We start from the raw sequence: 27,753 nt of genomic DNA, 5'->3' as shown, positions 1-27,753 counted from the left end.
TGCTTTGCTGCTGCTTCCCACTAGCTAACTATTTTACATTTGGTAGTGTATATATGTCGATGCTACTCTCACTTCGCCCCAGCTTCCCCCTCCCACCCTGTGCCAAGTCCATTCCCTATGTTTACATCTTTATTCCTGCCCTAAAACTAGGTTCATCAGTACCACTTTTTTTTTTTTAAAGATTCCATATATATTCATTAGCATACAGTATTTGTCTTTCTCTTTCTGACTTAAGTATGACAGACTCTAGGTCCAGCCACCTCACTGCAAATAACTGAATTTCGTTTCTTTTTATGGCTGAGTAATATTCCATTGTATATATGTGCCACATCTTTATCCATTCATCTGTTGATGGACATTTAGGCTGGTTCCATGTCCTGGCTATTGTAAATAGTGCTGCCAATGAACATTGTGGTACATGTATCTTTTTGAGTTATGGTTTTCTCTGGGTATATGCCCAGTAGTGGCATTGCTGGGTCATATGGTAGTTCTATTTTTAGTTTTTTAAGGAACCTCCATACCGTTTTCTATAGTGGTTGTAACAATTTACATTCCCACCAACAGTGCAGGAGGGTTCCCTTTTCACCACACCCTTTCCAGCATTTATTGTTTCTAGATTTTTTGATAATGGCCATTCTGACCAGTGTGAGGTGATACCTCATTGTAGTTTTCATTTGCATTAGATGAGAAATTTTTTAATGAGTTCAATCCATATTGGAGCCAAAGAAGTGAAGGTTTTACAGTACCATATCTGATGTTTCCTACCACAGCATATTAACAATTTTAAATGCTAGACAGCAGGCTATTGTAATTACTGTGAAGATTACTATCACTACTCTGCAAGACGTTAGTTTAGTTATTCAATAAAAGTAGGTTAGACTATTTGTTCAACCACTCAGCCTGAAGTGAAGCACTTAATCCTTCTCAGGGAAACAGTGTGTCAACTAAAAACTTACCTGAACAAGAATCATATTTAATTTCCCGATATATACCTTTTCCTTCTAAGAAAAGAAAAAAGTTTAGATTAAATGAGGACTTAAAATAGATACATAAATAACAAATGTAGGCAACCCACACCCCCACAGAGAGAAAAAAAGACTGCAGATCTACTGTAAATGATTGTGCATATATGTGTCTGTATGTCTGTGACAGAAGTGGGTTTAAGTTGAAGACCCAATATTTAAATGATTTTATACTCTCACAATAATCTGCAAAAAAGCTCTTACCTCTACACAAGTTGGGTCAGATGACGTCTTGATAATGAGGCCAACAACGTATTTTTTTATCCCTATTAAAAAAAAATTATTCAACACTTTCATAGCATGCTAATACATCTTCAGGAACCAAAAAAACTGGGGGTGGGGGAGGGCAGAGTAAAGTCAGATGATACACCTGAATCCCATCGCCAATTATGGCATTTTTGAAAAATGCCTATTAGTTTAGTGTACTATTCCTTTAAATTTTTAGTTTTTGTTAAACTTTACAAAATATTGGTTTAACAATTAGGAACTACTGTATTCTAAGATATTCTTTAATGTTAGACAGTCAAGTATACCAAGCTGTGATTTTTAAATTAAAAACAAACCAAAACAAAAAAACCCCATAAAGGACTAAGGTATTGTTCATTTAAATAAACAATTATTTTTGTGGGTTAAAACTACAAAAACCTTTAAGACATAACTTTGTGAGCACTATAAATAAGTTTATGTAAAATATTTATAAATCAAGGTCAGATGTTAATCCTTTTCAGATTTATTTTAATTATAGCATTAAGCTAATCCTATAAGTAATTTTAACTTGTTTGTCCTACAATGTAGGAAAAAACAGAGTTAAGGAGGAAGTTTTTATTTGTAGTAGTCTTTACTTAAGGGTACCTTAATAGTATAATCTGTTCTTAACAGTTAAGACTTCATGCCTTTTATTCTTTCAACAGTTGACTTCATGCCTTTGATTTTAATTTGCATCATTCAGAATTTACTTGGCATCTACTACAGCTCCCCTCAAAATTTAAAGTAATGTGGTACACTTACATTAACATATCCAAAGGGTCTGAAACAGATTCTCTAATCCAACAAATTATTATTTCCCACTACAAAGAATAAAGACTATTCTCACATCTGTTTAATAATTTAGGTTTTGCCACCAAATGACTTATGAAGATTTTTGAATTTTCAAAGCTATCTGAACTTCAAAAATACAGATAAAGGTTTTATTAAACTGTGTGTACCAAGTCTCATCTAACAAATCTACAACACTGGACTCAATATTCACTGAGAAGGAATATGCTAAGAAATTTACCCATAAGGGGTTAGCCAGAAATTTAGTCAACTTGAAGGCAACAAAGTGCTTATTTGATTGTAAAACTACCTTAATATAGTAATCTTCATAAGCTAAAACAACCTTCAAAAAATCACTAATAAATAATTTCGTAATTGCAGAAAAATTTCTTAAGTACAATAAAGCCACAACGTAAGGGTTATTCATCAACTGAAAATGTAATGTTAAGTATTAAAAATGTTCACAATATAAGAATCAGTTAAAAAACCTGCCTGCCAGGTGCCAAAAACTTAACTGTTATATACAAACACATACAATCTGCTGAAAACTATGTTATTGACATTTTAAAAATTTCTACATTAGGCAAAGACCACAGTACTAATTGTTGCAGACAATATCCACCAATGAATGAATGCTAGAACAAATGGGCAATACTTTCAGGAGAAATTCATTATCTGCACACTGTCAAATTATCTTCCCAAGATATTTTTCACTTTCAAAGTGGAAAATAGTAAACCTGTAAATAGAAAACCAGTGGGCACCAACATAACTGATAAAGATTAATAATAAATGAATAATTAAACATATTGACATCATGTACCCCCGGTTTGGTGGACTGAGGACACATCACCTGTGTGGTATTCTTGCTCCAAAATATTGAACGCCAGTCTAATCATGAGAAAACAACAGACAAACCTAAATTCAAATACACTACAAAATAACTGACCAGAACTCATCAGTGTCAAAGACATATCAAGCAGAAATTAAGAACTGTCACAGATTAACGAGACTAGAGACACAACTAAATAAATTGTAGACTAGGAAAAGGACAAGAGAGAAAACTTGTGAAATTTGAATTAAGGTCCATAATTCAGTTAATAGTACTGAACCAATGTTAAATGTTTGGTTGTGATAATTTTATTATGGTTGTCTAAGTTGTTAAAAGGATAAACTAAGAGGTGTAAGTACATTCTGTACTTTTTGGGTCAATGTTTCTATTGTCTAAAATTATTTTAAAAAAACAAGAGGCTTTGTGGACACACACAATAAAATCAGATCTAGATTCAATAAGGTGATTAAAACAAACAAACCGATTAGGGGAACAAGTTTTATTTTAAAATGAGTGCTAAATCATACCATTTAGTTAGGTTAACCCACACAACAATCTCATGTCCTTAATATCCACTAGATCAAATCAAAACAATTCTGGGGCTTCCCTGGTGGTGCAGTGGTTGGGAATCCGCCTGCCAATGCAGGGGACACGGGTTTGATCCCTGGTCCTGGAAGATCCCACATGCTGTGGAGCAACTAAGCCTGAGCTCTAGAGCCTGCGAGCCACAACCACTGAAGCCCGCGTGCTTAGAGCCCGTGCTCCGCAGCAAGAGAAGCCACCACAATGAGAAGCCCACGCACCGCAACGAAGAGTAGCCCCTGCTCACCGCAGCTAGAGAAAGCCCGTGTGCAGCAATGAAGACCCAACACAGCCAAAAAAAAAAAAGTGAACATTTTGGGCTTCCCTGGTGGCGCAGTGGTTCAGAGTCCACCTGCCAATGCAGGGGACACAGGTTCGTGCCCCGGTCCGAGAAGATTCCACATGCCACGGAGCGGCTGGGCCCGTGAGCCATGGCCGCTAAGCCTGCATGTCTGTAGCCTGTGCTCCTCAACGGGAGAGGCCACAACAGTGAGAGGCCCGCTTACCACCAAAAAAAAAAAAAACACACACACAAAAATTCTGATATTGTTGATCCTCCTGTTCTTTACAGATGAATTACTGTCATTAAGACCCCTAAAAAGTTAAGGAACCAAGGAGGGGAAAGTGGCCGGGGGTGGGATGAACTGGGAGATTGGGATTGACATATATACACTAATATGTATAAAATAGATAACATTAATAAGAACCTGATGTATAAAAAAATAGAATTCAAAAAAAATTAAGGAAAAGGGCCATTATAAACAAATAAAAAAGCACCCCTCTGAAACCTCTAATATAGGCAAAAACGTGGTTTAAACAAAACCAAAAATACAGCCTACTCTCTTAGATTAAATGACCGACAATACCAAATAATAAGACATTCAGTAGTTTTCTTCTAAATCTGTCATAAGGAACAAGAGTAGAACTACAATTCCTGCCTCTTGTTGAAACATGTATGAGTTTTGAGGCTTTTCTCAGCCTCGGAGAATAAGAAAACAGGATCAAACTGATCCTTCACTCTTCTGTTATAAGCTAAATCAATTAAATACCTTCTCCCCCTTTTTTTAGAGGCTTCTGAAATTCACCCGTAGATGGAGCAAAGCGTAAAAGATGAAAGCAGGAAAAATGTGAAATAAGTAATTTAAAAAACCCAAAAAACTACTAGGATCTCAGAGACAATAAAGTCTTTGAGACTTTAAAAAGACTTTAAAGTCTCTTAATTTAACGTCACTCTATAATGATCAGTACTTCCATCCATCCAAAGCATTGAAACTATACGTAAACACCTTTTTGATCAAGTACTGCTGCATACAACTGTCTGTTTAGAATATCCTACTGCTATGTAGCTTATCTGAATAAGTACCATAACTCCTTTCCCCAAATTCCTTCCCATGGTTTACCCAGAATTAAAAAAATAAAAGCAGTTCAATTAAGAAAAAGTTTACTATTGTAAACTGAACCTTTATAAAAGAAATGGTGGGAGCTCCCTGGTGGCCTACTGGTTAGGATTCTGGGCTTTCATTGCATGGCGTGGGTTCAATGCCTGGTTGGGGAACTAAGATTCCACAAGTCACGTGGCACGACCAAAAAAAAAAAAAAAAAGGTGTCACATGTACCAAGGGAGAACAGTCAAATGTTTACAAGTAGCAGAGAAAGCTCAGCTTCTGAGATTTAACAGAAAATACTTCAATCCCAGTGTCTATTTATTCTTTGTGCCAAAAGAATTAGTCGTCTGCCAGCTGCAAAAGTGACATTTATGTAAAACAAATTTCTTAAAACAAGAACTACCTTTACAAGATTTCATATCCAATAAAAACCATACTAATCAGAAATTATCTGTTTCCAATTAGTCAGAAAGTGTATGTGAAGAGACTAGGATATTCCTTCCAGCAGCCTTCTAAGCTCTTCCTTGGGAATAAGGAAAACTTGAAATATATATATATTAAAAATACAAACTGAAGAACATTTCACTGAAGAGTTCTCACACATAGTTTGTATGCCTTTGACAAACACAACTATGCTCTTATATGGTTACTAAGTTTTTCAAAGGACTCCTACAATGATCTAGCATACTTATATCCATAGCCCCCCATCCCGTTCTTCTAAATATGAACAAAAAAATTCACCTCCAAAGTTATTAAAGTAAACCTTTGAATTATTTATTGAAAAGGAATACTTTTTTTTTAAAAAGGACCAGTCACGTATAATTTCTTCAAAACAAGGTACACTAGTATAAAAATGCCTGACTACTCACTGGAAGGCAGCTTATGGCACATGAATGCTCCTTATCCAAGAGTTTATGCATGCATTTTTATAATCCAACTCTATTTTCTCAAAGTCAAGAAAAATTTCTTTCACAGTCCCATTTCAAATAAAAACAAAGCAATACCAAATAGCCTACACAATCCTGTAAGTTGACAGTATCAACATTAGCTAGCTAAAAAGCTGAGATTTAAGTAACTCCCATCCTGACTTAGAAGTTATATATCATCTTGCAAGTTAGTTACACAGCAATATTAACAACCTTATCCCCCAGGAACATATTGCAAATATTAGATCTTAATGATACGGTAAAAGAAATGCATAACAGAATCTGATTCACTAAAACCCTTTAAAATGAGAACTTACTGACTGCAACATACTGTGGTGCAAACTAAAATATAAGTTAAAAAGTTGTAGTCTCGGGCTTCCCTGGAGGCGCAGTGGTTGAGAGTCTGCCTGCCAATGCAGGGGACACGGGTTCGTGTCCTGGTCCGGGAAGATCCCACATGCCGCGGAGCGGCTGGGCCCGTGAGCCATGGCCGCTGAGCCTGCGCATCCGGAGCCTGTGCTCCGCAACGGGAGAGGCCACAACAGTGAGAGGCCCGCGTACCGCAAAAAAACAAAACAAACAAACAAACAACAAAAAAAGTTGCAGTCTCCGGGGCTTCCCTGGTGGCGCAGTGGTTGAGAATCCGCCTGCCAATCCAAGGGATACAGGTTCGATCCCTGGTCCAGGAAGATCCCACATGCCACGGAGCAACTAAGCCTGTGCGCCACAACTGCTGAGCCTGTGCTCTGGAGCCTGTGCACCTAGAGCTCGTGCTCCACACAAGAGAAGCCACCGCAATGAGAAGCCCACACACCGCAACAAAGACCCAAAGCAGCCAAAAGAAAAAAAAAAGTTGCAGACTCCTATCTCTTGCTTTCATAGTGGCTAATTTTCATACAACACAGAAAATAGAAAGCCTTGATACACTCTTACAAAAGTAAAGCTACAGACAAAACTGAGTTAAATCCAGTCCCAACCATTGTGCAATACTATCACATGAAATTCACTTTATTTGTTTACTCTGTAATCACATCCTTCCATCAAATCCATTTATAACTGAAACTTTTTTTCTTTCACATTTTAAAATATTTTACAATGTTGTGTTAGTTTCAGGTGTACAGCAAGTGATTCGGTTATATACAAATAATACACATTCTTTTTCAGATTCTTTCCATTATACCTTATTATGAGACACTGATATTCAGTACAGCACAATATATGTGCTATACAGTAGGTCCTTGTTTACTTTGTATATATAGTAGTGTATGTTAATCTCATACTCCCAATTTATCCCTCCCTCCCCTCCTTCGGTAACCATAAACTTGTTTTCTATGTCTGAGTATTTCTGTTTTTTAAATATGTTCATTTGTATCAATCTTAAAGATTCCACATGTGATATCATGATACTTGTCCTTCTCTGACTGACTTCACTCAGTATGATAATCTGTAGGTCCATCCATGTTGCTGCAAGTGGCATTATTTCATTCTTTTTATGGCTGAGTGATGTATTTCATTCTGTGTGTGTGCATGTGTGTGTATATACACACACCCATACCCACCCTCCACATCTTCTTTATCCATTCATCTGCTGATGGGTGTTTAGGATGCTTCTATGTCTTGGCTATTGTAAATACCGCTACTATGATCACTGGGCTTCATGTATCTTTTTGAATTAAGAGTTTTCCTCTTTCCTGGATATATGCCCAGGAGTGGAATTGCTGGATCCTATGGTTAACTCTATTTTTAGTTTTTTAGGAAACTTCATACTGTTCTCCATAGTAGATTACCAATTCACGTTCCCACCAATAGTGTACGAGGGTTCCTTTTTCTCCACACCCTCTCCAGCATTTATTATTTGTAGACTTTTTTGAGGATGGCCATTTTGACTGGTGTGAAGTAATACCTCTTTGTAGCTTTGATTTTCATTTATCTCATAATTAGTGATACTGAGCACCTTTTCACATGCCTGTTGGCAAGAAAGAAAGGCTCTTTTCCCATGTCATACTGTTATTACAAACATCTGTCCATTTAAACCACCAATGATCATCAGAAAGATAGTCACTAAAATACAGCTCTGTCCTCTTTACTTTATTGTCCAAAGAAATCCAGAATAACATTCCTACTCCTCACTCAATAAAATACTCATGAGAATAAACAGCAAAACAAGAAATGAATAGCTAAAAAACCCTCAAAAGCAGGGGTTCTTAACCTAGGGTTCCCATAGATAGGCTAGAATTAGACTATAACTTACTGCCTATATGTTTAGTAGTTTTAAGAGGAATTGATATTTATTCTTTACTCTTAAAAGGGTTTACGGCCTCAAACAGATACTAAACTCTAAAATATATACAGCAATTAAAATTTTAGTAAATTCATAGCATCGCTATTTACAATAGACAAAATTTGGAAACAACCCACGGATACATAAACTAAGTGGTATATACGTATAATGGAATATTAATCAGCCTTAAAAAGGAATGAAATTGTTACATACTGCAACATGGATGAACCCTGGGAACATGCTACTGAAATAAACCAGACACAAAATACTGTATGATTATATGCATATAAGTTACCTAATACAGGCAAATTCATAGAGACAAAAAGCATAATAATGGTTAACAGGGCCTGGGGAGAGAGTGTAATGGAGAGTTAATGTTTAATCGGTAGTTTCAACTGGGATGATGAAAAAATTCTGGAGATGAATAGTAATGATGGTTGCACAATACTATGTATTTACTTACTGACAATAAACTATACACTTAAAATGGTAAACATTATGTATATTTAATCACAACAGAACAAGTTTTTATTTTATTAAAAATTCAACAATTTTTCCTATAACAAAAGAACAATCATAATAAAATCCACACCCCTTTAATAAAATCTATAGGTGGTTCCTGTCTCCTGCATGGATGTAAGGTAAGGATTAGGAATTGTTACGTCTCAAGTAAAGACCTCTTATGGAAGTTACACAGAACTAGGAAACTTTGGGGGGAATCAAATGGTTACCTTAACCTCAAGTGGTGGGAAAATACTTTCTGTCAATTATGTATGATGCTGAAATGCAAAAGAACATCTTGAAAAATACTGCCTTGTTTTATTAGATAAAATGTAAATTAATCATTATCTTTGCTTTATTATCCCATCATATTATAAAACTGGCAAAAATACACAAATAGGAGTGCCTATTCCGGTATTTCAAACATTACATTCTATGAGGGGAAAAAAGGAGTTTCTCATGGATTTGCTTCAGAGCCAAGGGCTTAAAGAGCCCAAACACTTAAATTTTCTTTTCAAAATGACCAACAAACAACTTTCTCTGTTCAACAAGGAGTAACACTATCAACTTAAAATAAGTAAACATACACACAGAGATGTTAAGGATGCTCAACAGCAGAAGTCACAGTGAGAAGCAATTATATATGTACCATAGTGGCTAGAATTAAAAACACTGACAATACCAAGCTTTGGTGAGGATGGGAAGCATACTGCTACTGAGAATGTAAAGTGATACAACCATTTTGGAAAACAGTTGGGCAGCCAGCTAAAAACATACACCTACCATATGATCTACCCATTCTACTCCTAGCTAATCAAGTGAGTAACAGAAAGCAGATTGGGGGCTGGGGAGGTAAAGGAGAGGGCAATCACAAAGAAGAAGGTCTTGATTACAGTGGTGTTTTCACGGGTATATGCATGAGTCAAAACATATCAAATTGTACACTTTAACATGGTCTATTGTATATGTTAAATATACCTTAACAAAACTTAAAAAAGCAATTTTTAAAAGTCAGTATTGCTTAAAGGCAACAAGTTAAACGTGATATTCAGTACAATGAGAGACTTTAAGCATGCGAGTGACCTTAGTTCTGTTTTTTAAAGTAGCATGCTAAATCCTTTGTCGTGAATATATTACAAGGGACACACATAAATGGCTGTTAAGGAGCCCAGTTAGGATGCTATTGCAGAAATCACAAGGTAACCTGAGACTAGTATGATTACTTGGTGAAATGGAGAGAAGTGGGAGTATTTTCATGGAAGAAGGCTGGCAACATACACATTGTGTTTATCCATAGTCAGCACCTAGATATGCAGAGGGCTTTACACACATTACCTCTTATATCACATCCCAATAACCATGCAATACAATCAAGATAGTATGGCTTTATCACTTTGAACTTTTTCTTCATAAATTCACCACTCCCCTTTTCAATGTCAGCAAGTTTGTATATATTTCATGAAATGTAATGATCTGTAAGCCATATGCCTTAACAGATTAAAACATAATCCTTTGGTTTAAATTAAAATAATAGAGATTCCTTAACAAAGACTTTTTTCACGAGAGACAAAGGAGGCCTCCCCCCACTTCTTTATGGTTTGAACCTTCTAAACCAAGCACCAAAATTATTTTTAAAAAGGAACGAAGGTTATAATGAAAGCTGATGTGTATTGCAGACAAGAAAGAAGAACCAACACCACTGACAGTCCTAGTGTACCTTCGCTTCAATGACTAGTAACCATTCCCTATTTGGAAATTATTCCACTTTACGTATTAAAATTTCTTCTTTTTCTTGAGTCAAAAATATTGTCTTAAATAAAAACAAACAAATGGAACCTAATTAAACTTCAAAGCTTTTACACAGCAAAGGAAACCATAAACAAAACAAAAAGACAACCTACAGAATGGGAGAAAATACTTGCCGAATGATGCAACTTACAAGGGATCAACCTCCAAAATATACAAACAGCTCACACAGCTTAAAAACAAAACAAAAAAACCCCTAACAACGCAATCAAAAAATGGGCATAAGATTTAAAATGACATTTTCTCCAAAGAAGACATACAGATGGCCAAAAGGCACATGAAAAGACACTCAACATCGCTAATTATTACAGAAAAGAAAATCAAAACTACAATAAGGTATCACCTCACACCAGCTAGAATAGCCACCATCAAAAAGTCTACAAATAATAAATTCTGGAGAGGGTGTAGAGAAAAAGCAACCCTCCTGCACTGTTGGTAGGAATGTAAATATGTACAGCCACTATGGAGAACAGTATGGAGGTTCCTTAAAAACTATGGAAGCAACCTAAATGTCCATCGACAGAAGACTGGATAAAGATGTCACACACACAAATATTACTCAGGCGTAAAAAAGAATGAAACAGTGCCATCTGCAACAACATGAATGGACCTAGGGATTATCATACTAAGTAAAGCAGACAAAGACGAATATCATATGGTATTTCTTATATGTGTAATCTTTAAAAATGATACAAATGAACTGATTTACAAAACAGAAATACAGTCACAGACATAGGAAAAAACCTTATGGTTACCAAAGGGGAAAGGGGATTGGGGGAGGGATAAATTAGGAGTTTGGGATTAAAATATACACACTACTATATACAAAATAAACAACAAAGACCTACTGTATAGCACAGAGAACTACACTCAATATCTTAAAATGAAAAATTGTCCTGACTTACTTAAAAATGTAAAAGCAAAAATACTGGGAAAGTCATTAGGGTCTTAAATAGATGAATGAATCCCAAATAGGGAGTGGTGTTAGTCACTGAAGTACTTCAATAATAAGTAATTCATTAATTGAATAATTATATACTGAACACCTATATACCAAGCAGTAAGAATGCAATAAAGACATTCTCTGATCCCTGATACCATTAAGCTTATTTTGGGGAAGATAAGATAAAGAGTGAGAAAAACAGTGATAGCTAAGTGGGATAAAGGTTATAGTGGGTGGGGATGGGGGTGACCATAAAAACCATTTTTCTGACCTAAAGCAAAATGATAAAAATCAGAGCAATGTAGTTAACTTTGTATTACATAAATCTAAATTCATTAAAATGATTATGAAGGTTATATCTCCCTTGCTCTATTTTTATTAAAATATCTTTTAATTAAATGTTTTTTAACATGTCCTTTCTCGGCTATTATCTGTCTTTTGCTCATTAAAATTTTACTCATTTGTGATCCGCTGGTACAGGACACACTAAGGGAACACAGAGCAAGAGACATCTAACTTAGTCCAGAACTGTCAGGTATTTTCCTGGCAAACTGTTTTAGATAATGCCCTAAATTGAAAATGCCATTCCACTAAACGAACATGTGAAAATTAACGTACGCTTATGGACAAGAACCTGAAAGCTGATAAAATATATGCTGGATTGGAAAAAATGTACATAACTTATCTTGGGGGCTTCCCTGGTGGCGCAGCCCCGGTCCCAGAAGATCCCACATGCCGCGGAGCGGCTGTGCACGTCCCAACGGGAGAGGCCCGAGAACCCAAAACAAACAAACAAACAAAACTTATCTTGGCTTGCTGTTTGATAGGTTTGATAACCAAACCTATCATTCCTTTAAAATACATCAAGCATTGCCATTTTCATGAATGAGCTTGTCCAAAGGGGCCAACCTGATTTTTCCCCTCTTTTAGCATGTGTTAGCACTTATTACATATACGCCTAATTTAATGATATTTTTTAAAAAAGATATCATTTTTAACATGTTTTATCTTCCTACCTGTAATACTCTGACGTAGGGAATATATTTGTATAGTCTTAATACCTAATGGTACTAAAATGGACAAAGACTAGCTAAAGTGGAGACAACAGCTTAAAAGATATGACAAATTATAAACAAAAGGAATGTACAATATTTGGGGGGTTATACTAATTTATTTCCAATATCGAAGTTACTTAAGATGAAGGAAAATTAACATTCAGAAATTTAGTATACTTCGCAAGATACAAAATTTTAGGATTGTAAAAGCCTCCTAGGGTGACAAAGTTGGAAAGAATTATAAATATAGTAGTGAATAAATTTATTTCCCAATGCTTTATAAATGAGATCAATTACCTTAAGAACACACATCATTAAATGCATCATGCAAAGTTGCTGCTGTATATCTAAAGTTAGATAGAGTTCACTAACATTCTCTGGGAGCCATTTTACACGCTCTTCTAATATTGAGCCTCTGAAAGACCCTAAAAATTACCTCACACTTTCCCCTCCATGTAATGACTTCACTGACAGTGAAAACCATACATGTGGTGATAGGAACTTCACGTACTTTTAAAGAAGTTTACATCCCACGCAATTTTATCACTAGTGTTAAGGGGAAATGCAAGGGGAAAGGTGATTCTAATTGATGTTTTTTATAAGTACTGCTTGCAGAGAAATGAAGTATCTCACTAATACAGAATAGGAACACATGAATAAAATAGAATTCTCTTGACTCAGGAAGAATATCACCACCCCGCCTCTACCAGTTTTTGCCAAACAAGATGGTAAGACTTTCAAAATTAAAATTATATACATATTCCAGGGCATATATTAAATATACATATGCCCTGGAATATGTATATATTTGATACTTACATAGAAATATATGGAAGCTTTTGACTTTATGATAAAAACCAAAAGATGCCACTCCCATTCATGCAGAAAGCAGAAACTGTCAAGCCCTCAGGGAGAACTTTTAGCCTCTAATTTTTTCAGTAACAAATACAACCATGACTGATAAGCTAGTATAATTTTAAATCATTTAATTTTATACCTGGAAAATAATTTGGGAGGATCATCTAGCACAATCCTTATGTAATAAGAAGCAGAGGTCTATGTGTTTAGAAATTAAAGAGGGACTTATTACAGTAAAATGGCACTGAAGTAAAATATTACACACTGTTTTGTTGGTATGGTAAGCCATACCCAAAGTTAAATTTGAGGCTCAAACGACAAGTATAAAAACAACAGTAGTAAAGGAACCAGGACTGCACCTAAGGTCCCTAAAAGCAGTGAAGTACAAAGGATCTATTTGGGCCTGAGTCAAACTGTACTTACTAATTTCTGAGAAAGTCACAGAATGTGATCTAAAATGGTTTCAAACCAAAATAAAAACATTTAAAGAAACAGGAACCTCTTTGGGGGGGGCACTATTTCCTCCCATACTATCATTCTTAATTCAGTTTATGGTGTATTACGGATACTGCCATTAAAAATTGTCCCAGTGACCTCTAAAAGTGCTAGAAAGATGTCAAGATTTAAGTCAGACTGAGTAAATCCAGGTCGCTATTCCACCATGAAGATGACATGAGAAAGCAGGTAAAGACAAATCTTAAAGAGCAACAGTCAAAGAAAGGGAACATAATTTAATAGGAAAAAATGCCACCAAAAGTAGTATAACCCCATTTTAAAATCCAGACTTCTCTCTTTATTTTTCAGAGATTAAACAAGTAACAAAGTAGATAATAAGGCAGAATGTGAAAACTGGAAGGAACTGCATTAAAGAATTCCAAGAGACTAACTTTGCCCCATGTTTCTTAAACCATGACTACTTTTACTGAGGTAGTGACAAAGGAAAAAGTAAAAATATTAATACCAGGCATCTCCACAGCTTCATTTTTTGATCTTTCCTTATTTTAGAAGCCAACCTCTTATAAGGTATGCCCAGAATGTCAAAAGCTAAAGTCTTGATTTTTAAAACTTGTTTTTTCCTTTGCTGTTATATTTATGTTATTCCTTGTATTACAGTACTCATTACTTGCTACTGTGTGATGAATTTAAAACAATATATAAGAGCACATATTCAAATTTCATTCATTTCAAACACGGTCTAGATTAACTATGTAAGTTGATACAAATTTTTCACCACAATATTTACTGTAGAAAGTTTCACCAGTCTGGTTTCTGCTTTCCCCCAAAAATAACCTTATTCTTCCCCTGACCCTAAATATAAACAGAACCTGCCTTGCAGTATGATGAAAGCAGTAATCCATTAGAGCATAATAAACTACTAAAGATTCAACACATTCCTCCTGTCCAATACTCAACTATAATAAAAATGCCAGGAATAATAAAATTCTGAATCTACAATTCTTTAAAACACTTTCCTACCTTCACATTGGTTCCTTGGAAGAATCTTCCACCTTGTTTTTATCACATTTTCCAAAATTTGTAGTCCATAATACTGAAAATTGGAGAATAGAAGCATGTGAATATATTGCTGTAAGACTGGCAATTTCCAGGATTCACAAATGGACAGACATTCACACATTTACATCTAAATTTTCAAAAACATTATGCTACCAAGTTTAATTACATATATTAAACAAGGATCTATTTGCCCATATACTGAGTTTTCATGCATTTTCCTCACTTTATTGTTTACTACTCTATTTAACGTCCTGCTGTTTATACATGCTCACACCAGGAGGAAGAACCAAATAAAAAGCCCTTAGCAGCCAAATGGGCTTAGTCTGTAGAAGGAAAAGTAGCAGCCAGATACGAATTCACAGCATAAATGACTGCTTATAGGCTCACGTACTTTAACACGACCAGGCTCCTAAGAATTTAGCAGCTTGGATGCTCTCAAGCTTCCTACCATCTTCTAGGAGTTGTAAGCTCTTGGCCAAGTATTAAAGTATTGTCACAGATACTTTCTACAGAAAGTGTTTACAAACATCACTGGTGTGTTACTTAAGGAGCAGCAAGACAGCCCACGGGTTTAATTTTAAATTTTAACCCCACCCTTAGAGTTGCTATTTCTACTAATTTAAAGATAAACTTTTGTGCACAGTCAAAATAATACACAAATGAATGTTGCAATCTGTATCTACCTTTCAGGTATTCCTTCCAACTATAAAAATGATAACTAAAAATGTAAGAACGTTAATAAATACAAATACCACTTTCAAGCCATTTTGTCCCTCCTGTTGATTACTCACTCTAAATAGTCAACAATATTTATAACAATTTACAAGGCTACAGGAGTTACTACCCAAAATCATTACCATGACCAATTAGTGTGGATAGACAGGAGGAAGAAAAGGGTCAAAACTGTTGTGGTATGCTTCAACTGGTTGAATTAGGGAAGAATCAGCCATAATACCTGAAAGGTAAACTCATTCATATATAGACATTTAACCTCAGATTGCAAGTTTTGGCTGAGAATAAGAGTTCATCTTTAAAATGGTTAGTCATCACACAATAAAATAGGAGCATTAGTATTTCAACCAAAGGGATCATGTGAATGCACACTTTATCCAAAGCACAATATAGACTGTCCCAAACTACATTGTGCTCAAACAGTGTTTTTGCTGTTTTCTTTCATTTTTAACATATCATACTTTTTAGGAAAAATTTGCCATTTCAACCCAAATCCTACATTTGCAGAACATTCCTTAAAAAGACTTCAAAAATAAAAACAAGGCCAAAGCAAAATTCTGAAATTACAAATTATAAATTTGATGCCATGCCAAAAAAGTTTCATAATCAGCAGTAAATGGTGAAGCTTTCTTTCCTGTTCATTTACCTCTCTTTATAGATCTACGTTTCAGACAAATGTAAATAAACAAAAAAGGTAAGTTTCTCATTGACTAAAATTCTAAATTAACTTTTAAAAACACACTACCCTAAACTTGCTTTAAATTAATTCTAAAGGCATGAAATCAGAGTGTCAAAAGTTTTACTAAGTCAAAACAAATGCACTTCTTACTACATGGAATATATACCCTCTTGCTAATTCTCAACCAATTACAAAGATCTTTAAGAAACTAAGACACAAAACCTGCCATAAATACACCAGTTAAGAAGTACTAATCTTAATAACTTAACCATATTTAGCCAATGTATTTTCAGCCTACCCTTTTTAATTGAAGGATATCCCCCCTCCATTGTTGCATTTATTTACTTCTGCCTTTATATCTGATACTGTTACCTGAATTACCTATTTACTAACCTCTAGTCCTTTCTCCAACTGTAAAAAAGTAGCACAAGCTTGCTGAAGATACAATTCATCTTTTCATCTTTCTGCACACAGGTCTGAGGCAGGAAGCCCAATAAAAGCTTTTCACTACTTAGTTCAAAGGAATACATAGATCACCAACATAGTACCCTAAAACCCAATCTCTCCTAGACATTAAGACTCTACACATGATGAGAATTCACATTTCTTTGAAAAGGAGTATTTTGATTAAAAAATCTGAAGTGATAGCCAAATCTGAGGGCCAATGATAAATAACTACTTTGGAAATATACATAAATAATCCAAATATCATTCTGAAGTATTAAGTTTCTGCTTTACACCTCAGGACTTGAGAAATCCACTGCTGAGTTATGAAGATGAGGGACAGAGAACAGCAAAGACTAAATGAAAAAAATAAATGCATGAAATGATCCCTATGGTAGAAATTTCTACTGAGCCCTTAGAAATACTTATTTTACGCATTGAATTCCCCTTTCCCCTCCCACCGCCCATGAAACAAAAACAATTGATGAACAGAATTCAGTTAAAGGGAATCAAAAGGGTAGACCTTGTGGAGGCCTGCCGTCAAAGCCTAGCTGTGTCAGTTGCACAGGAAGACACCCCTTTTCTTCCTATTACAAGCAATCAACATAATGGAACATTATGATTAATATCAGGTAGTGTTAACATCTTTAAAGAAAAAAAAAATGATTGCATAAAAGCCAAATGTCATAGTGCATAAATTTAGCACCAAATCATTTGTAATTTATGTAAATGGAAGAATTCTTTACCTGTTGCTTTCTTTCTGTTCCTCTAATCATCTCATTTTTCACAAGACAAATTTGAGTTTTTAAAAATACTGTTGATAAATCAACTTAAACATTAGTAATGTCTGTCAGTATAAAAAGCAAAATTTACCAGGCAAGCAAACAGGCAAACACTGTTATGTTACTTAAGGTTAGCACTTTGAGGAAGTTCTGGACTGTATTTTTGCCCTAAAATTTATAAGATGTCAAAACTAGTTAATATTTTAAAACTGTTAATTAACACAGTCTGATTTCAGAAACAGAGGTGAACATGGCTACTTTCTGTTTTAACACAATGTATACCAAGTGGAAACCTTGTGTGTATTTAAACAGAATGCCATGCATGGTATTTTACTACTTTAAGGCAGTTTAAAGAGAAGTGTGAATCATCAAGCCTAAACAGTCAAAACACATTTTGATCAACCCTTCTGTTCAAACTTAAGAAAAAAGGACCCAAATGATAACATTTTCAATTGCAAATAAAAACTGAGTGCTGTCCCATTAAAAGCATTGGTACCATGGAGTAGGGTTTTACGCTGCCCACACAACTTGGTTTTGGAGGTGCCTAGCCTGTGTTATATTGATTACTTGCCCAAAATAATTCCTCGGATGTTATGTTTCATCTCTGAATAACATTCAGAATTTATGCGGAGATCTGTACACATATTCTAAAAAGAAAAAGAAAAAAAAAAAAACCAAACCAAAAAGAACCCCCAAACAACAACAAAAAAAAGCCACCTTGCATACTAGTCCCAATTTCAAAACTCCATTTATAATTCTTAGGACTATTTGCAAGAATTCATTCTATGTTTAAGGCTAAATTTTGAAATAAGTTAACATTATTAAATGATTTGATAACAGATGCTAATACTAAAAATGAGATACCTTCCTCAAAGTTTATGACTGGAAGAAAAGAAGAAATAATGGATTTAAAAAACCACCACTTGCTTACTTTCGTGTTCATATTCTGTGAAAATTCCAAAATTGTGTCGACTCTTGTCCATGCATCAGGATGCTCCTTTAAATGTGTCAGTACTTCTTGAGCCATTCTTTGCTAAAATAGTATACAAAAAGAATTTTAAGCTAACTTGTTCTTTCGAATGGTATTGAGCAAGGCACAAATCCTAATAGGACAGTGATTTTATCAACTTTCAGAAATACTCAAGAAACTAGTCCTTAGAGAAATAAAAATGTGTCCATTATCAACTTCAATTAAGAATGGGTACAGGGCTTCCCTGGTGGCGCAGTAGTTAAGAATCCGCCTGCCAATGCAGGGGACACGGGTTCGAGCCCTGGTCGGGGAAGATCCCACATGCTGTGGAGCAGCTAAGCCTGTGCGCCACAACTACTGAGCCTGCACACCACAACTACTGAAGCCCATGTGCCTAGAGCCCGTGCTCCACAACAAGAGAAGCCACTGCAATGAGAAGCACACACACCGCAACTAGATAAAGCCTGCGCGCAGCAATGAAGACCCAACGCAGCCAAAAATAAATTAACGAATTTAAAAAATTAATTAAAAAAAAGAATGGGTATATTCTTTTTAAACAGAAAAGTGTTTTCTTCCCCTAATCTGCTTTATTTGGTATTCTCAAAACTGAACTTAAATTCAATCAATTATCTACTCCAACATAAAGGGGTTCTCAGCACACAATCAACCAAAAGCAACATATAAAAATTCACATCTACTTAGACAAGTTATGTAATGGTATACTCTGGTTTATAAGAGTCACCAAGATATCTTTAACGAACTTTATAAAATTATATTTCAGGGGAGACATCTAGATAAAAGCTAGGTCTAAGTAAGTCTACAACTCTAATACCTGTTGATACACATAAAACATTAAGACCCTTTTAAAGCAGTATTTTCAGTTTATTGTAAACACACCTTTGTCTCTGAAAATCCTTTAATTTCACATATTAAATCCTAGCTTATTTTGAAAATTTTCTTTTTTTGCTTTTGTATTTCTAAAATGCAAACCCAGAATATTTAAATCTATGAAACCATCATCTAGAATTAACAAATGTTAAGATTTTGCTGCACTTGTCTGTTTTTCTTTTAAACATAAGATCTAAAACTTATGGAACTCTGTACCTTTCTTCAGCGCCATTTCCTTCCTTTGTTCCTTCTTTAGAGATAATCACTTTCATGACTTTGGTGTCTTTTCCTGTCTCTATTTTCACAGCATGTGTATGAATTTCATAAAAATAGTTGTGTGGTTACTAAATTTTATATAAATAGTATATTGTAGAAATCCTTCTGCAGTTCCCTCTTTCCATTTGACATAGTTTCTTTCCCTTGGCTTCACTGAGATATGATTGACAATTGAGAGTTTTAAAGATCTAGCCATGTTGACATTATCCAGTTTCTTCATTTTAACTGTTAGTTTTTCACACAATATGAACACTACATTTTATCAAAGGCTGATAAGTCTATTAATTTTTTTCAGGAAGCAACCGCTTAATCTTTTTCACCTTTATAGGCTGTTTTGTAGCTCAACTGGATCCTCCCTAACTAACTTTTACCTATTTCTATCACATGTTGTAACCAAAGAGTAAATTTTTGTCGTTTTAAAATTTGGCGATTATCCTTCTGTTAGATCATTTACTTGATCAAGGGTTTGATTCTATGGGTTAAACAAGGAAGCATCAAAAGGAGGGGAGAAAAGCATTCTTATTTAAACCATCTCTGACACAGACACCTCATAATCTTTAAGTTGGCTTTTATTCCAATCTACAAAAAACAAATTTTTCTCTTGTGGCTTTTTTTTTTTTTTCTTTTTTTTTTTTGCGGTACGCGGGCCTCTCACTGTTGTGGCCTCTCCCGTTGTGGAGCACAGGCTCCGGACGCGCAGCCTCAGCGGCCATGGCTCACGGGCCTAGCCGCTCTGCGGCATGTGGGATCTTCCCAGACTGGGGCATGAACCCGCATCCCCTGCATCGGCAGGCGGACTCTCAACCACCGCCACCACAGAAGCCCCTCTTTTGGCTTTTATACACTGCTTATTGTTTAAAACGTTGACAAATACACACCCACTAAATTAGGTAATGGTTCTGTATCCTGACAATAAGACCAGAAATACTTTGGAACTTGAAAGAAAAATAAGGTGCCTGGGTTCCACCCTAAGGGTCTGGGATTAGAGCAAGTGTGTGAAGTCTTGAAATACAACTATACATTTTTTATTTGATTTAAAGGGTTGTAATTGTATCATATAATAAGCAACCAACAAAAGGTAGAAAGAATGGTGATGTGAATTATTTATGGCCAAAGCCCATTTTAGCAGTGTTTTGATTCTCTTCCTGAGAATATCTAACTGGATAGACTTGCATATAAAACAGTAACAAATATTAAGAGGATAAGGTACATCAAAGATCCATGCCTAGTAAGTTATTTGGTCAAGATACAACTTTTATCAGATTTTTTGAAGTGATGAGCATTCTACACATAAATGAATAGTTCCCACACTATCACCATTCATTTCAATCTCCCCATAAATTACGTTCCTTCCTTTTCAGTCATCCTTTTTGTTGTAATTTTACTCTCTAAAGTTATTGCTAGTATTTGCGTCCTTTTTAAATTTGTCTTAATCCCACTGTCCTTACATAATATATCCTTTTCTTCTTTTAAAAAATATATTCCTTTATTAACTTAAAACCCCAAGAGGGGTTAAAAAAGGCACAAAGGGAAACCGAGGAGAGAGAAAATCTGGCATCTCCCTGTGTTACTAACTGAATGTTGAAAGTATTTTAGTTGCTAAGCAATAGATAAAAGAGTTCAAGACACTTAACACAGTACAGGAGAAAACACCCAACTCCAACATTTTTGTTTCCCTGGCGTCCTATTTGGCTAAAAATAGAAAAATGTTTATAACAGAAGGTAGTCCTAATATTACAGTGCTAATTATTCTACTATACTACCCATCTAGGCAAAAGTTCTATCTACAGATTAAAGGCCACCCTTCTAATAATTCCTTCCTCTCCAAAGTTATGAAATCCTTTTCAAAAAAGTTAGGCTACATACAGGTGAGTTTAAAACTTAATTAGCATAATTTCTACTTGCTATTTTAAGTACATATTTTATGACAGACCAAAGACAAACAAAAACTCCCCACCAAACCATATTTTAAAACAATGAGTTTGGGCTTCCCGGGTGGCACAATGGTTGAGCGTCTGCCTGCCGATGCAGGGGACACAGGTTCGTGCCCCGGTCTGGGAGGATCCCACATGCCGCGGAGCAGCTGGGCCCGTGAGCCATGGCCGCTGAGCCTGCGCGTCCGGAGCCTGTGCTCCGCAAAGGGGGAGGCCACAACAGTGAGAGGCCCACGTACCGCAAAAAAAAAACAAAAAAACCCGAAAACAATGAGTTTACATCACATATGTGAAATCATCTTCATTATACTTTCAAAGTCCCCTTTAAACAGAATGGCTCCTAAATAGCAGTCACCGCTAACAGGTGCTTTACAAAACCTCATCACTAATCCTCCAGTCTCTTGCAAGGTAGGTAACTTTGTAGATGAGATTCTAGAGGAATGACTAGAAAACTTACTGGAATAAATTTAAGACATTTAACACTAAAAACATGTTTTCCGGGCTTCCCTGGTGGCACAGTGGTTGAGAGTCCGCCTGCCGATGCAGGGGACACGGATTCGTGTCCCGGTCCGGGAAGATCCCACATGCCGCGGAGCGGCTGGGCCCGTGAGCCATGGCCGCTGAGCCTGCACGTCCAGAGCCTGTGCTCCGCAACGAGAGAGGCCACAACAGTGAGAGGCCCGCGTACCGCAAAAGAAAAAAACGAAACATGTTTTCCACTGCAACCTTCAACTTTTTATTCAAAATAAAACCCCCAAGAAGTGGTATATAAAAAATTGAACAAAGGAAGTTTAAAGATATCACTTTCAGAAAAGGGGTTCTTAACTGCCTTTAAGCTCTAAGCCTGTTCCCTTATCTATAACAAATACCAACTTACTGATTATTCTTTATGCAACTGACTTGTCCCATGAGAAATCTAACCAGACATAAAATTCTTACTTTTGGTAAAGTTAATTTTGTCTTCATAAATGGAAACATCTGTAAACACTTTTCTAAATCTAGTCTTTATTCAAACGTCAAATTTAAAACAAATCATTAAATTTCGACACTGTGAAACATTACTAAAGCAATATTACAACATAGTCTTCATAATTACTTCTGTTATAAGCCTAGAACACTGGTCTATTTAGTCATCATACTTCTAGATGCTGTGAACCAGGTTAAAAAAGAACGAAGACTAAAGAGCAGTGGCAGCTTAATGATATGATAAAATTAAATGCCTATCTTCCTAATGGCTTATAGACTTATGCTTCTAATATAGTCAAAGTTGAGCCCAACCTTACTTCATGCATTTCAACCTTACTGTCATACTTTCTTCCAAAAGCAGCTGCTTTCCATACATCCATGCTGGGATGAAATGGAGCTTAAAGCTCCATGTTGAATGTATAGTATGTGTAGCAAATACGGATACTTTTTCAGGAATGCTTTTGGAGACAAGAACACTGATCGAAAGCGCCTAGGAGTATAAAACTGCACTAACAAGCTTACAAAATCACTGTAATTTTTTCCACTCATACAACTTTCATGGCCCTTTTTCCCTTTAAATTTTTTCTTTATTATAGTGAACCCAATGTTAGATTTCAGAAGGGAATAGAAATACTTATGTACTTGCTAATATTTATACATCATGTTTTTTGGACTATCTATAAAAGATACCACTATATCCACCTTTCAGAGGTTTTTAAAAAGTATCAAAGTAGCCAGGGTTTAACTATGCAAATATAAATTAATGGCTTGAAGATACATTATCTACCAGAAATGCACTTTTTGGCAACAAAATTTTACTAGTAAGATATCTGTCACGTCACCTTATAAGATTTTTTTAATCCAGGAACAGAAACTTTTACTCGTTTAAAACTTTATTAGGTCCACAGGGCGCAGATTGAAGATTGTCCAGTTTCTTGTACCATAAAAAAAATTAATTTACAAACATTCCTGTTTTTTTAAAAAAAAAAACCCCAAACCTTAAACTCATCAAAACATAGATTAAGTGTAAGACAATTTCCTATTTTAACAGTTATCACTTTTACAAGTGCTAAAATTCAAACAATGTAAAGATACCTGGTATTGTGGGATATTTAAAACAAGTTTTATCTGTGAAATACTTCTGCAATTTAAATGTTTCAAAAACAGAAGACTCATATTAACTCCAAATACATTAAATATATAAGGGACATACAACCTTTAATATCTACAAAACATTTAATACATTGGGCTGTATCTTTTATTAAATGGGGTAAAGGTTGCTGAAGAATAGAACAAGTATAATAAAAATATTCCAAAACTTCCCACTCTAAACCATTTCAAAATGTAATGCAATTTCTTTCTCCAGACCACCTCTCAGAATTAATATATAATTCCAATTTAATACAAACTATGGGATATTTTTTAAAAGGTGGTAATTTAAAATTTTATTCTAAACTCAACAACTTTATTACTCTGCAATAATGTTTTGATCAACTACTTTACCTGGGCTCCTTCTCCGTGGTATAAGCAATTCACCACGTTGTCTAAAAGGTTGATATCCAGTTTTTGGCTGAAATCAAGCAGCTGGCGAGCTGCATGGTCTGCTAACATTGTCATAATTGCTGGCATAGATTACTGAAAATAAAGAGAAAGAATTTAAGGCGCCTATGAAGTTTTGATATTGTCAAAAAGTTTCTACTCAAGTTATTTGACTTCAACCATGTTCTGACAAATATTTTACTTTGTATTTCAGAGATTTTACCTAAACAACTGAGACAGTAAAAGCAAATAAACGCTGAAGTTACTTAGGTACTCCACAACTGCATTAATCATTAGGGTTCACTTTATTTTTACACCCCAGAAAAATCATACTGTTCTTTCTACTATCATGTATATAAAGTCACCCTAACCCGTTTTAAAAATGATTATTAAAGAATTTATGGCCCTAAAACCTGATACAATTTAAAATCTTGATCTCGAAAATTTTAAATACAGATGAAGTTCAAATGGATCCCCGCCCCCTGCCCCAAGTAGGGTCTTCTAGTTCAGTAAAAGCTCACTTTCCCTCATTTCATGTTACCTTAATTTTTAAGATATACTGAAGACGCTAAAAATTAAATGTGGTATAAAAGTTTTCCTATATATAGCAATGATTAGCTAACAAGTCTAACAAATCTGGTATCCTTAACCTCTATAGAATTTACGCTTTTGCACTCAATTAAACCATTTATATTTGTTTCTTTCATCCCTGAATGAATTTGTGGAGATTTAAATTACAAGCGTACAAGCTCCTTGAATGTATGTTCTAGAAAAAAAAAAAACTATGGTAATACGTCAAACAAGATTTTTTTTAATTTCCAAGTACTGACTGGCAAAACAAAAAGCTGTAAAATCTTGCTATTTTCTAAATAAGACTAAATTCTACCATAACAGAAAAATGAGCTTCTTCACCTCAAGTAATGTACTGGCTAAAACCTACTGGTTCATATGCAATGGTACCCCTTTAAGAGGATTCTACTCCAAGATGCTGGCACACATGCACATTCTTGTTGCCCAGCCTTATAAAAATCTTTCCTTTTGCTTTTTCTTCAAAGCCAGTGCCACTTAAGTCTGACTGGCTAAATCAGCACTCCTCAAACTTTTTGGGGTTAAGATGCCTCACAATCAGAGGAACAGGATAGCTGTTGCCAAATTTAAAAAATTCACAACTTTGTATACAGTTACAGACGATTCAGGACACCATGAAAGCCATGCATGAAACCTTGAGCTAAGTACCCCTGGTTTACTGTACTTAGACCCAACAAGGTCAGATGGTCATCTCTACTTCTCCCTCTCTTAACCTTCCAAGATCAGGAAATGGGTGGCTAACTTAATTACATTATGTTTGGACAAAGCAGCTTGTTAGGAAAAAGGCATTATTTCTTGTCTATTTTATAACAGGTAAAAAAAAACGTTAACAATGGCAGCAATTTCAATTTTAAGCCAAATGTTTTATTTAACGATAATATCAGTTACAACAAAGTAAAAGTCTGAAGGATCAGTTAGGTTAGATATAATGCAAAAACTGAGAAATTATGAGTTTGAGGAATTTTATTCCTCTTAAGTCCTTCCATCCACTGTTGACAGTAAAAACTGGTGAGATTTCAAAAATTTCTACAGCAGTTATTAAATGTATTTTTAATGTAAAATACCTGACATACACAATCTTTGATCTAAATATTAATAGGAAAAAGAAAATATATATTTCACAAATGGAAGTGTAAATTTAACTCATTCAAGTGCCATACAATTTCAAAGGATCAGACAATCTTAAAAATTGAGGCTGAAAAGCAATGTCCACAAAACCAAGATCTATACATCAAATGTTTTCGACTGGGGGGGTTAAAAATTGAACGAACTTTTATCCTATTTCGTCCTATCATAATTTAATAGCCAAAACGAGAAAGAATAAAGTGACTCTAAAAAGTTTCATTTTCAAGCACATTGTCCTTACAAATATGAGACAAATTCCTGTGAAAAAAAAATCAGGTTTAGAATAGAAGCCTGTATTAAATACAGCAGGGTATGCCACCCTAAAAACTAGCGGCTATCTTCGAAATGACCTACCTATTCTCGAACCGTACGTAGTACAGAAATGGCGGCTTTCTAGTCAATGCCAAGCACATTTAGTCTCCCAAATCAAACAGCTTCCAAAACATTCTTTCCACTAACAGCAGTGTCCCACGCGCTTAAGATACACAATCAGGCAGACAGCAAACAGCCATAGCGGGAGAGGTGAAAGAAACCACAAAAGCTTTTCCTTCTCCTTACGACACTCAATTCTAAATTCCACTCACTGTATAGCAAATATAAGGTATTATCCAGCCACGTGGTGACTCTACAAGTGACTACCAAAATACCTTCACTGCCACTTCAAACTGAATAGGCAGGCAACTACACACTGCCAGCTCCCATCCAAAAACCAGAAAATCATAACCGTTAATGATAACTACATAGTAGGTCAAAAAACAAGTCGCTGCAAGGAGAAAGACTGCTACTTTAGATTGTGTGGGCAATTGCCTGCTTCATTCAGTAGAAACACACCTCACTAAGGCCCGCCCTCCCCTCTCTTCCCACCCGAACCGATGTGCAGCACTTCTAACTATAGCATACTGGAGCACGCACTCACCCCGCCCATACTCGGAGAAGGCATTTAGACCAGGCGCCTGAAGTTCACCGCCCCATTCTCTATGCAGCATGGCCTCTGCGTGCTCAGAGGAGGTCCAGACTGGGCAAATCTCTCATGCTTCCCCCGGTACACCACTTCCTCTCACCCACCCCAAACTCAGACACGGGAATGAAAGAGAATCAGGGTATTTTATCCACTGTACAATGCCAGCAGTAAATGAGTCGATCACTTTACACACCCAAGTCCCCCCAAACAAACTACAGCACAGAACCTCATCTGCACTTCCCTGAAAAATCAACTAACCTTTCCTACTTCTAATTCTACTCCGTAAAAAACCAGAGATTCTGAGTTTCCCTGCAGGAGGAGCAAGGACTTAAGAGCCCCTCCCTCCCGCGATCCCAAGCTCTCCACCGAGGGGCCACGTGATGCAGGCGGACGTTTCAATGCTGCTGCACTAAATATTTCTGGAAACTTCCACTCCTAATAATTTACAGAAATGTTCCTGAAATCACCCCAACTTCTCCCCAACCCAAGGGGCTGGGGAAGCCCTTCCACCCCCGCGCCGGGCCCCACTTCACTACCACGCTCCTTGCCTTCCTCCACCGCTACCCGCACACGCGAATGACCCAGCAAGCGCTCCCCTCCCGCGGCAGCCTCCCCGCCTCCATCCCCCAGCGGCAGAAGCGGCTCCATTCAATCGCAGGCTCTGCTGTGGGCCCGCCGCCGCCTCCCCGGTTCGCCTCCTGCGGCCGCCGCCGCGCCCCACGCCAGCCTTCTCCCGCCCTGCCGCCCGACCCTCGACCCCGAAGACACAGTCGACTTACCCAGAGATTGAACCAACTGCTTCTTCCTTCCTTGTCGGGGGATTAGGGCGAGGGAGGATGGGGGGGGGGAGAGGGGAGGAAATCAAGGTGGGTTTCACAGTTTTCCCACCTTAAAAAAGGAAATTAAAAAAACGAAGAGGATAAGGGCAAAAAAAGCTCAACAATATTTACTATTTCAGGGACACCTCCCCCCGATACACACACCCGCCACCCCCCCAAAAAAGAAGGGGAATTAATCTGTGGAATAAATGCTCCCGCCTGGCTAGGGAGTGAGGGAAGGGGGAGGGGAACGGGGTCAAGTCCCAAAGATTCTGCCCCAGGGAGACCCTCCAGCTACAGGCGGCAGCAGGA

General features: G+C 36.3%; 1 protein-coding gene across 2 annotated transcripts in view; it reads right to left on the bottom strand.

Moving 5' to 3' along the window:
• Window positions 1-27,457, bottom strand: part of XPO1 (exportin 1) — a 42,523-nt gene extending 15,066 nt beyond the window's left edge. The window contains exons 1-6 of one of the 2 annotated variants that reach the window (XM_065890909.1): window positions 27,403-27,457; window positions 23,914-24,045; window positions 18,308-18,409; window positions 14,701-14,773; window positions 1,227-1,288; window positions 957-1,001 (exon numbers count right to left, since the gene is read on the bottom strand). In XM_065890909.1, coding sequence (XP_065746981.1) covers window positions 957-1,001; window positions 1,227-1,288; window positions 14,701-14,773; window positions 18,308-18,409; window positions 23,914-24,039 — 408 coding nt within the window. In that variant the 5' untranslated portion in view covers window positions 24,040-24,045; window positions 27,403-27,457. Of the gene's footprint in view, window positions 1-956; window positions 1,002-1,226; window positions 1,289-14,700; window positions 14,774-18,307; window positions 18,410-23,913; window positions 24,046-27,402 lie in introns of those variants that run through there. The other variant, XM_065890910.1, reaches the window with a different exon arrangement.
• Window positions 27,458-27,753: the final 296 nt, after the last annotated feature.

Source organism: Phocoena phocoena, chromosome 14 (genome assembly GCF_963924675.1).
Source record: "Phocoena phocoena chromosome 14, mPhoPho1.1, whole genome shotgun sequence".
NCBI lineage: Eukaryota > Metazoa > Chordata > Mammalia > Artiodactyla > Phocoenidae > Phocoena > Phocoena phocoena.
Note: the sequence above shows the minus strand (reverse complement) of the source record. Positions and strands in the feature narration are given on the sequence as shown.